Raw genomic sequence first — 12,278 nt, 5'->3', positions numbered from 1 at the left:
ACGCTATTTTTTACCGTCGCATATTAAACTAATCTCAAATAAATTTTCCAAAAGAACAGAGAATGTGGTCCACTTCCAAGAATAAGTCAGTTAAAGGTATCTGCAATGCAACCAGGGTGGCTGGCTGCTGCTAAGACGGGTCTCCAGGAACTTGAGCGTGCACTGACATGTATTTCATCCAATCATACTCATGCCCCTCCCCTCGCCCTTGTACTAAAATACAAGGGATCCAACGATTGTTGTCGGGGGCGTGTTTGGTAGGATTTGCTCTCCTCCTTCGCCTGTCCTCCTCAACGTCCGCCTCCCCCCTCTCTCCCGGTTTTTTGAGAGTTGCAAGATGTTCAGTTCTGAGTAGACACAGAACAAGGGGAAAGGTTGCCCTCAGTTGGGCAATTACGTTATCCGAGTAAATGTACAGGCTACATGTTACCCACAAACCAAGTGATCAAGTGAACTGTAGCAAACTTCAATCTTGAAACTGCGGAGTTTTTTCTGAAATAGGTCTATATTAGCTTACTGTGCGCATGGAAGATCTGGATGAGTGAAACTGATGCATCCTCTATGCAGTAGGAAAAGTAAGAGTGACGCCTTTATTTCAAGAATAGTAGTAAAACAGGTTGCATAGTAACCGAAACACGGGATTCTACAATGTACGCTGATGCGGTGTGACTGCGTGGATTCGGCTGTCCAAAGGAACATAACGTGTGCTGATCACCTGATTCTGTTAGTGGATGAGGATCGGACAACCGCAGTAGCTACACGTAGTTAACTAACGTTATTCATCTGAGAATTGCTACTGCCAGAGAGTTAAAATATGTGACGAAGTGTTAATTCTGTACAATCTACTACCAGAACGACCACATTCGACCCCACCACGGCTGTCTTTTCGATGGAATATAGATTTTCTTTTTTTTATTAACCCTATTGGGTTCGCGCATCGAGGATCTTAATATTGTTGGAATGGTACAACTATTATGTTTTGTATTTTTGCTTCTTTAATTAAATGGATTTTATGAGTGATGTGGCACTGCAGTAGGCTAGTCGGCAACATAAATCTTGTTTGAAACATAAACGCGCTAACAGCACCTTCCTTCAGAGCAAAACCTGGGTAAGAAAATGTTGCCTACGTTTTATTCAGCATATCAGAATCCTAATGTGTTCTACCTTTAGCCACTGTAAGTTTGAGATCCTGGTTTGTCAAAGTATCATTAATAATTTTCTCCCGATTAAGTAAATAACGTACTGTTAACTCATGTCATTTTACAAAGCCGTTTCAAGACTAGTGTACCATGTAGCTGTCTTGAAAGATGCTATTTAGTATTTGAATGGCTCATCCGGTTGCTGCAGGATTATTCAAGTGAAAGCTTCTGGAAGTAAAAGGAATTATTACAATGATACGACGATTTAAGGAATAGCCACATTGTTTGCAAAGCTGCATGCTTTTTTTTTTTTTTTTTTAGAAAAGTAAGTTAGCAAAGTAATTACCCAAAACATTTACATCTATATATATATGGACAATAAATACATGTTAAGTTTAAGTGATTGTATTGAAATTAATATTTAAGTAATATGGTTACCAGACTGTAACATTTTGCAATTATTGTTTATTTGTAGGATTTTGTTGGCAAGTACTTACAAAGGTGCCATGCATTCTGCGGTCTAGCTCCATTGCATAGGGGGAAACAATTATACGAAGTGGAAAAGGAATAATCAGTTGCCATGAATTTTATGGATTTTTACCTGTTGGCTGCCTTGGTTGCCTTCATTTGGCTAGACCCTGCTGTAACTCAAGAGCTGATCTACCCTATTAGGGAGGAGTTGCAGGAAAACATTCTTATTGGAAACATACCAAAGGATCTGAACATTTCTCATACAAATGCTGCAACTGGAATGACTGCTAATCTGGTCTACAGACTGGTTTCAAAAGCTGGAGATAAACCTCTACTCAGAGTTTTAAGTAGTACTGGAGAAATCTACACAACTTCAAACCGAATCGACAGGGAAAAACTCTGCCCTGGCCCCTCCTATGAGGACAGTGAATGTTCTTTTGAGATTGAGGTGGTCATCCTACCAAATGACTATTTTAGGCTGATTAAAATTAAAATTATTGTCAAGGACACCAATGACAATGCCCCCATGTTTCCCTCTCCGGTCATAAACATTTCCATTCCAGAGAACACACTAATTAATAGCCGATTCGCCATCCCCTCGGCCACTGACCCAGACACTGGCTTTAACAGTGTGCAGCGCTACAAGCTAGTGAATGGGCAGAATGCCTTTGGCTTGGACATTGTGGAAACTCCAGAGGGAGAGAAGTGGCCCCAGCTGATAGTACAGCAGAACTTGGACAGAGAACAGAAGGACACATATGTTATGAAGGTTAAGGTAGAAGATGGGGGCAACCCGCAAAAGTCCAGCACTGCCATACTTCAGGTTACTGTAACCGATGTGAACGACAACAAGCCTGTCTTTAAGGAGAGCCAGATTGAGGTCCACATCCCAGAAAGCTCCCCTGTGGGCACATCTGTGGTACAGCTGCTAGCCACAGATGCAGATATTGGGGCCAATGCTGATGTCAGATACTCTTTTGGTGCTCAGGTGTCCACAGCAACCAAACGACTCTTTGCGTTGAATTCCACCTCTGGCCTTATAACAGTGCAGAGACCATTAGACAGGGAGGAAATGGCCATTCACAAATTATCAGTGATGGCCAGTGATGGCACTTCAAGTCCTGTTAAAGCCACAGTAACTATTAATGTGACAGATGTGAATGACAATCCCCCAAACGTAGACCTGAGGTACATTATTAGTCCAATTAATGGAACAGTTTTCTTGTCTGAGAAAGACCCTATCAATACCAAGATTGCCCTCATCACAGTGTCTGATAAGGACACAGATGTCAATGGGAAAGTAATTTGCTTTATTGAGAGGGATGTCCCATTTCACCTTAAGGCAGTGTATGACAGCCAATACTTGTTGGAGACTTCCTCATTGCTTGATTATGAAGGAACCAAAGAGTACAATTTTAAAATTGTCGCGTCTGACTCCGGCAAGCCGAGCTTAAACCAGACAGCATTAGTCAGAGTAAAGCTTGAAGACGAAAATGACAACCCTCCCGTTTTCAGTCAGCCTGTAATTGAATTAGTCGTTATGGAGAACAATAAACGGGGTTCGTTTCTCACCACTATCAGTGCCACCGATGAGGATAGTGGAAAGAATGCGGAGATTGTTTACCAGCTGGGGCCCAATGCTTCCTTCTTTGACCTGGATCGTAAAACAGGGGTGTTAACTGCCTCAAGAATTTTTGACAGAGAGGAGCAAGAGAGATTCCTTTTTACTGTTACGGCAAGAGACAATGGGACACCCCCACTTCAAAGCCAGGCAGCTGTAATTGTAACCATAAAGGATGAGAATGACAACAGCCCTAAGTTTACGCATAATCACTTTCAGTTTTTTGTGTCAGAGAACTCGCCAAAGTACAGCACTGTCGGAGTGATTACTGTCACAGATGCCGACACTGGAGAGAACGCTGCTGTAACGCTTTCGATACTGAGTGACAATGAAAATTTCATCTTGGACCCTTATTCTGGAGTTATAACGTCAAATGTTTCCTTTGACAGAGAGCAACAGAGCTCTTACACCTTTGATGTCAGGGCTGAAGACAATGGGCAGCCCCCCAGTTCTTCAGCTGCAAAGGTGACCATTAATGTCATTGATGTCAATGATAACTCTCCTGTCGTCATTTATCCTCCGTCAAACACATCATTCAAACTGGTTCCTCTCTCTGCTATTCCCGGGTCAGTAGTTGCGGAGGTCTTTGCACTGGACGGGGATACAGGGATGAATGCTGAGTTGAAGTACACTATTGTAAACGGGAATAGCAAGGGCTTGTTCAGGATTGACCCGGTAACTGGTAACATTACTCTTGAGGAGAAGCCAGCTCTTACTGACATTGGCATTCACCGCTTGGTGGTTAACATCAGTGACCTGGGTTACCCGAAGTCCTTGCACACCCTGATTATGGTTTTTCTTTATGTGAATGACACGGTGGGAAACGTGTCCTACGTCCACGACCTCATCCGGCAAACCATGGAGACGCCTTTGGATAGAAACGTTGGTGACAGCAAGCAGGCTTATCAGAGCAGGGACTATTTGACAATTATGATCGCTATCGTGACGGGGGCGATGGTTGTGATAGTGGTCATATTCTTCACTGTCCTGGTAAGGTGTCGCCACGCCTCAAGGTTCAAAGCAGCGCAGAGGAAGAAACAGGGCACAGAGTGGATGTCCCCACACCAGGAGGGCAAACAGAACAAAAAGAAGAAAAGAAAGAAAAGGAAGTCACCTAAGAGCTCCTTGTTAAATTTCGTCACCATTGGGGAGACTAAGCCTGATGACCCTGTACATGAACCCATTAATGGCACCATAAGCTTCCCGGCCGAGCTGGAGGAGCAGAGCATAGGGCGTTTTGACTGGAGCGCCGTGCCTACAACCACCTTTAAACCCAGCAGCCCTGACCTGGCTCGGCACTACAAATCTGCTTCGCCGCAGTCTGCTTTCCACCTCAAAGCTGACTCTCCGGTCTCTGTGAAAAAACACCACGTCATTCAGGAGCTCCCCTTGGACAACACCTTTGTTGGGGGTTGTGATACTCTGTCCAAGCGATCCTCCACTAGCTCTGACCACTTCAGTGCCTCAGAATGCAGTTCCCAAGGAGGGGTCAAGACAAGGGGTCCCATGCACAACAGACAGGTAAAGGAGCAGTTTTACTGGTCTATAAGTACTGCATATAATTGTCCAGTGCACCAGTACTGAAGTGCCAGTTGCCTCATGTGTCATTTTCTCTGCTTTATATGTCTACAAAAAGGACTTGCCTCTTGTTTTTCCTCATGAATAGTTGACCTGTTATACCAAAAATCCCTCTTCATATTTTATGTATGTTGTTTGTTTTGGATTGAAGGTTCACATGCATATATATTTTGTTATCTGAATACTAATACATCATTTTTTTTTATTTTGAAAAAAAAGTATTTTTTTTTTTTGCTGGGTGGTTCATTTGTAAGGTCTGAGAACTCATTTACATGGTTTTGTTTGCATTTTGTTGCACTGTAAACCAGATGGTGAAACGTGTGCATTTTGTCACACTGAAAAGAGGCACTGCTTTCAGAATTTGTGAAAGAAACATTTTTTTCTGGCTAATCTAGTCAGTTTACCACTTGTTTTCATTGAATTAGATTAAATTGGCACTAAACAATTTGGCATGTGTGAGTGAAACAAATTCAGTTAATTCGCATATGTGTTTCAAAAACAACTATTTATTTTTTTGAAAATAATTATGTAGTTCTTATATCTGTGGTGTAATGTGCTGAATATATATTCAGATTAAATATTGATGGCAGTTTAATTTGGCTATTTTGAATCAGCTCACCCCTTTCTTTGATATACTTTTCGCAGAGAAATGTTCAGATATACAAAATCAGAACAAGCACACCCGTCTGGGTAAACCTGGCCTAAAATTATGAGCAGTGATGATTATTCAGAGAGCTAAATATGCTTAGGTACACATCTATGATAATACGTATCCTTAACAACCATGCTAATGCACTTCTGAATCTAAATCTTTAATGAAACCTGAAACGTATCCAATCTAGACAAGAATCATTGTAAAATCATTATTTCAGAGCTTTTTTTAATGTGGAGCTAAGGAGATAAATAGAATATGTCCTCTTCATTTGACTGAACACCTAGGAATTCTGCCTGTAGATGGCATCGTTGTTCTGTAAGGCATGGTCTGGCACCCAGCCAACATACAGTACCTCTGTACAATAATGGGAGTAGGGGATGGGGCAGGCCCACCCTTGCTTTCAATGAAACTGATGTCTAATGACAGAGTAAATGCACAGCAGATTTACAATGGCAGGATCCATTGTAAATGATAAGATCTGGCCTTTTTAGCATAGGACACTGTGACTTTTATTGATGCAGAGTTAAGTTAGTGCTGTCTGGATTGTGTTTAACATTTTGACCACAAAAGCAAAGAGCAATAACAACAACAAAAAGGCACATCTCTCCTAATGGCCTTTTGCAGCTGAATAGAGCAGGCCACAGGAGAAATGACTGCTGTACATGACATTGTTTTCTGCTAACTAAGGGGATGAAATATCATCCCCTTAGTTAAATAATCATATTTCTTTAGTAATCGTATGAAGGTGTCTGAAATGTGCCATTCAGTGAGAGAAGGCTGTTATTTTGAGTGGTTCTCAATGAGACTGGCATTCATTTTATTAGTGGTGTCTTCTAGTAGCGTTTTGCCTGTCCGATTATTATTGTGAAGCTTTTAAGGGGGAAATGTGTGGATGATGAATCATTTTTATTGACCATATTTTTGGATATTAAGAAAAAATATCTATTTGTCTGTCAAAGTTCCCCGCAGATCCCGAACATACTGTAATTACATTTCTGGTTTTTAATACAATCATTAATTAGTAGTTGGATTATAGAAAATGTTTGCATGCGCCATGTGAGAGGGAGGTACAGAATTGGTGCAGTGTACCCTTTGTTGTCACAAAAATGAACCGTATGTTAGCTCTTGAGCTCCTGTATTAAAAGAAGAATGGCTTCCCACTGATATGAAGCATCAGAGGGTTTTTACTAACAGCTGCTGTGTTGCAGCCAGAGGCTTTTCGCAAGATGTTTTATTACCTACACCTAACTCTGCTCACACTGATACAGCTATTCATTTTTCTTGGCCCTTCAGTGAACTGTATTATAATGATCATGACATTAAAACTTTGTCCTGGTTTTATTAGCCAACAAAGACCACACTCTAGTTGACTGTTAGCCTATGTCCCATCCTCTCTTTCCAGCTTGAGAACGATGGCAATAAAAGATTAATTTAGCTATTTTTTTTCCTATTCACTAAGGTTCTGTAATAACCATATATTGCAGCATCGTATCGTAATTTAATGTGCTGATGTAGAGTGGGTTTTTTTCACATTCTGGGAATTTAATAAGTGAGCCACATGAAGTATTGTAGCTACTCCTTACCGTTATTTAAGATGTCACATACCGGATTCTTTTGTATAGTCCTCTGCATTACTGACATTTAGTCAGACTATGTGATTTGAAATCACTGAAAGGAGGAATACTTTCTGCTCTTGTCTGTTGGTTGGTGGAATTCTCTGCTACTACTGCTAATGGCACATACAGCCAGTGATATTTACCTTTAAGTGTTAATCAGTTATAGAAGCACTCAAACTGGGGTAGTGTGAGACCAAATGTAAAATACTTACTCTCCAATGTTGTGTCTCAAGACATATGTCATTCCTCACAGGTTTATTTGGCATGTTAATAGGGGATTAGTGGACAGTGGATACATGTGATTAGAGGATTATGAAAAGATTAATGGAATATAACAATATGTCACGTGAGAAGAACGTCTGTCAGGGTGATCCAGCCATTAAATTAACGAGGTCAATTTTGGTCAGAAGCTGTAACTATAGCATCATATCAATCAAAATCTATCTCTGTCTGTAAAGGTGAATGCATGCACTGTATCAGTGGAATTTGGCAAGGAATTAAGAGGACTATGGACCTACCACTGATCTGCTCATTGGGTCCGAATTTACTTTTTTTCAATTGCGCAATGTTATTTGACCATTTGTGCATTGATCAGTATTATGAAGGTGTGGTGTGTATGAAAGTAGAACAAGGCCATTGAAATGTTACTACACCCACAAGCAACATAACTACTGAGTAGTAGAAAGGAAGTATGTCCGCTTCAGTTTCACCATAATATCCAATCAATCATCGGCTTTTATTGAACTCTTATAAAATGAATTATGTGTTATGATAAATTGTTGACAATATGCACATATGAAGACATTTAGCTATTAGCATTATGTCAAGAATAGTTGTTACATGGAAAAATACTGTTCTGTATAGAGTGACTCTGCTGGTGTTGGATGGCTTGTCAACAACAGCCAGTTATAAATACTGTACAAACTATATGCACTACTGAGTGTACACTATATCCTCCCTGTGTTTCCTTATATCTTAATGTGGTGTTGCTGGTTGAAACCTCAAGCATCGGTTCTTCCAGGAAAGACATGTTCTTAAGAGCCAGTAGTGGTTAACTTTAGTATTGTAAAAATGCTTCTGTGAAGTATCCTTTCGAACACCTGTTGTTCAACAGTATCTGAAGGCTGTCTGGCCGTTAGCTAGCTATAGAGGTCCAACACATTATTGCCTGAATTTAGCATAGCTGTCATGTACTAACTCAAGATGAGAATTTTAATTTGAAGACGGACATCCAAGATAAATTAAAGGAACATTTCCACATGATGTTTGCCAGACTTCACATTACAGGACAATGAATGATCTATCAAACCTTTTTCTCCTTTTGATTCCTTTGTTGTTCACTAGTGTAGCTTTATATAAAGAATTTAGAGAAGAAAAATGAAAACCAGAAACAAAGCTGAACTAAAAAATAAAAATTCAAGGAATTTGCAGTGGTCCAGGGAGCAAAGTATAAATTAAAACATTGTGTACCTGTTAATTATGCTTTGGAATTTTGGCTTGAAATAAAGCTGAAATTAGCTATCTGATAAAACAAGTCTGCATTCACCAGAGGCTGTGTGAGTTTGAGGTAAATGAAACTTGGGAAACTGTGGGAACAGAAATTAAACCGATCTCCTATTAATGAACAAGACTAGTAGTAGGCCTTGCTAATTTACAGGAAACACTTGGCCTTCTTACTTTGAAAGAAATGATGTCTGAGCTACCATATGAAGCTTAAACAAATATTCAGTAAAGTAAAAAATTTAAGTAAAACAAATACTGTATATTAATTTCAGTATCGATGTTGTCTTATCAAAATGGGGTGGCCAGGTTCTGAGGCCTTCACTTATGATATACCACAACTGTTATTAGTTAACTGTGCTCCAGTAGCATAGGGGAGAACGAGACGGCCATCCACAACAGAAGAAAGTTGTAAGAAAGAAAAAAGAATTAATCACTAAATCATCTATGCACTGAAGGACATTCACAAAAATAGTTTATACAGTAAAAATAAATCTTACATTGTAACGCTGTCATTTTAAAATCGCTTATTCAGTCAAATTGTCATTAAAATGTATTTCCTTAAATGAAAGCATTTGTCATTCAGAGAAACAAAAAAGCAAAAAAAAAAAAAAAAACAGCTGCAAAACAAGCAAAGAAATCCCACAAGATCAATTTCAACATAGAATGTAAATGAGTAATATTGTGGTATGAAGAAAATGTTTCTTGACTTTTTAAATCTTTTTTGTAATTAAAATAAAACAAAATGATAAGTAAATAGGTTTTTGTATTGGACAAATTAACCACCCCACCCATCTATACTACTCTTGACATTTTTAAAGGGTCAAAGTACCTGTGAGGCAAAGATTGTACTCCTTTATGAGCCCACCTTTACCAGTGCACAAACAGGTTTCATTTAGCGTCATAAACTAACTAGTGCCATTCTTAATCATCCGGCACTGCTGGGAAGTGTTGTATTGCATTTTGATTTAATTATCCTTGGAGAATTAGTCTTTGGCAAGAGTCACCATCGAAAAGTACCAGAGTGCTAAAGGCATTAAAAATGAGAGCGATACAATAATGATAAACTGAGACTGCAACTCAGACTCAAATATTACTTTTTAATTGTAAAAAGTGGTTGTAGAGATGAATGAAAAATACTGTGTGAAAAAGACCTGCGTCTAACTTGAAAGGTAATTGCAATTGATACTCTGCAACTTACCTCACATAACATTGAAATTGTATAAGTGTATCTATGTAATAAATTATGTATATAACAGATGTTTTATGTAAATTGAGCTCTTGGTAATCTTGCTTAATGTGCTGTGTTGTACTATTATTGCGTTGTTTTCTTTTATGTAATGTAATCTCCATCTGAAACTTGTGTTAAATAACAATGCTAAATAAATCTGGCTAGCATTTTGAAAAGTCAAATAAACAATTATACAGCATTGTTTGAACCGTGTTTATACCTTTTTATTTTACTTCATAATAAATGTTTCTAATTTCCATTGTCTTATTTAGATTTTTTTCTCAGTATTTTTTGCTTGATTGAAGACACATATTGTTTTATACAAAACAAGGTGATAGTGGATAGGCCTAACAAAAGCAGAATTGGCATTCCATTGTTTATGTTTATTAATTTTCTATTGTTTTTGTTATCCTGTACATTTCTCTAAATTCATGGTGGCATTTTTGTAAAATATTTTCACATACATTTGGGGTTCAGCTGCTGGAACAGTTTACAGAGGCCCACTTCTATGTTACAAGTCTTTCCAAATTGGAGCTTATTCATCCTTTGATAAATGCATCTCAGCTTTTGTGAATTCATTACTTGCTCCAGCAAAAATATAGATAAGGGAGCTGGAGGAAGATTGTGCCCATAAAAAGATAACCAGACAACTGTAACAGCAAAGCAATCAGAACATGGTTATCTTGCTTTTTAATCTCTGTTCTGAAAATGCAGTGGATTCACTATGTGAACATTAACAATGGCTTTTTCCAACATATTTCCTAAGCATGCTATGTTCTGAAATTCACTACAAAAAAAATCACATTTCTTTGCACTTGCAAGGCCTGTATTTAAAGCCGGGGATTCAGTGGATACATTATATTCTGGAGTAGAAAGCAACATTAAAAAGCAACATCTATGGACAGCCAATGTGAGTTTTAATCCTGTTTAATTTAGTTTGGTCAAGTACAGACTAAGCTCAATAGAGCTCATCTCAAAATAGAACCCAAAACACTTTAGAGATTGACTAATTCTGCACAGATTTGCTAAATGTTTGCATAGTCACTTCCAAAATCTCTCTCCCAGGCTGGAATTAAATCATTTTAGTTTGTTTGATAATCGTAAATTAACCAGACTAAGATAAGGTGCTGTGCCGGGGCAGCACATAATTTGATGGATCCCTTATCAGCAATAGCAAATTCCAATAGCAGTAACTTCTAATAGCAAAACAAAAGCACTTTCCTTACTTCAGGAGGGGAGTCTTATTTGTGTAGTCAGATGATGCAGAACACTGCAGGGTCTGTGGGTGCTTAGCTACAGCCTAAAATGGAAAACTGAATATGAAAGTCCAAATTAGTAAATGGGATTTAAGATTATGGGGAAAGAAGATGCAAAATAAGGCTCTTTTCGCATCTTTTGACCCTCATTATATAATTGTCATTGATAATAGTATCGGTCCTTGCTATTGAACAGCATGACATATAGCAACGGATTTCATACCAATGAAAGGTGACTTATCCCATTCTGTATTACATGAAAGATTTGCAGTTTAATTTTAACTGGGGACTCACAAGTGAATTCTTATCTCGTATTTTTGTTAAACCCAAATCTTTAGCCTTTTATTGGCAACAATCTTTGTGAAGTATTTACTCTTTATGCCGGAACTAATTTAAAGTTGCAGTAGGAAACTTTCTCAATGGTCACAGTGAAGATATCTTGCAAATTGTAAACCCACTGGCCCTGTCCACAGAGAAAGAGACACCCACCACCCTGCTTCTCCACACACCTTGTCTTGGACACGCATCAACGTTCCTCGGCACACTGGCTTTCAGCCTTACAGACTGGCGTAACATTAGCTACAGTCTAGATAAAACAAGGGAATTATTTTCATAGCAATAGAGCTTACTGATAAAACAATAAAATGTTTTCAATTTTTCAACTCTCCAACGTCTCCGGAACCTCTCGCCACCTTCCGAATTGTGTTTATTCTAGTTTTATAGTGAGCTCTTTCCAATTCTACTTTCTTCTTTTTGGTATTGCCTAGCATTGGAGCCAATTGTTACTTGCCACTGGTGAAACTCTTGACACATCTGGCTATGTGTACTGTTATTTGAAAATGTAATGGCAGTTTGTTGATTGGTTCACATGAACTGGCCTTGATCTCTTTGATGGGTTCGCATTGTAAACCACTTTGTTTGTAAACACAAATTTGGCCCAAATCCATTGTTTTAGAATGCAGAATTTTAGGGCATAAAGACAATGTAAGGTGCTGGATTTCTATCACAATTTTTCTACCAATTAAACATGACCGGTCCCCGATATCTTAACCTACACATAGCCTAACCTACTCCAGCTGTAATGTGATGTATATTGTTAATTCAGTAATATTTAAATTAGTAAATGCATGCAGTTGCAAGGTGCAAGCCAGGGGAAAACACAGATTCCTGCAAATTAACTTCAAACTTATAAACTGCATGGAAGCATTTTT

General features: G+C 38.6%; 1 protein-coding gene across 2 annotated transcripts in view; it reads left to right on the top strand.

Moving 5' to 3' along the window:
- Positions 1-238: 238 nt before the first annotated feature.
- The window catches only part of LOC135251000 (protocadherin-9-like), a 176,521-nt gene continuing 164,481 nt past the window's right edge, over positions 239-12,278 (top strand). For both annotated transcript variants that reach the window (XM_064327918.1, XM_064327917.1), the window contains exons 1-2: positions 239-1,108; positions 1,615-4,752. In XM_064327918.1, coding sequence (XP_064183988.1) covers positions 1,720-4,752 — 3,033 coding nt within the window. In that variant the 5' untranslated portion in view covers positions 239-1,108; positions 1,615-1,719. The remainder of the gene's footprint in view (positions 1,109-1,614; positions 4,753-12,278) is intronic.

The sequence above is a fragment of the Anguilla rostrata genome, chromosome 3 (genome assembly GCF_018555375.3).
Source record: "Anguilla rostrata isolate EN2019 chromosome 3, ASM1855537v3, whole genome shotgun sequence".
NCBI lineage: Eukaryota > Metazoa > Chordata > Actinopteri > Anguilliformes > Anguillidae > Anguilla > Anguilla rostrata.
The sequence above is the reverse complement of the archived record's forward strand: the minus strand, read 5'-3'. Positions and strand labels throughout refer to the sequence as shown.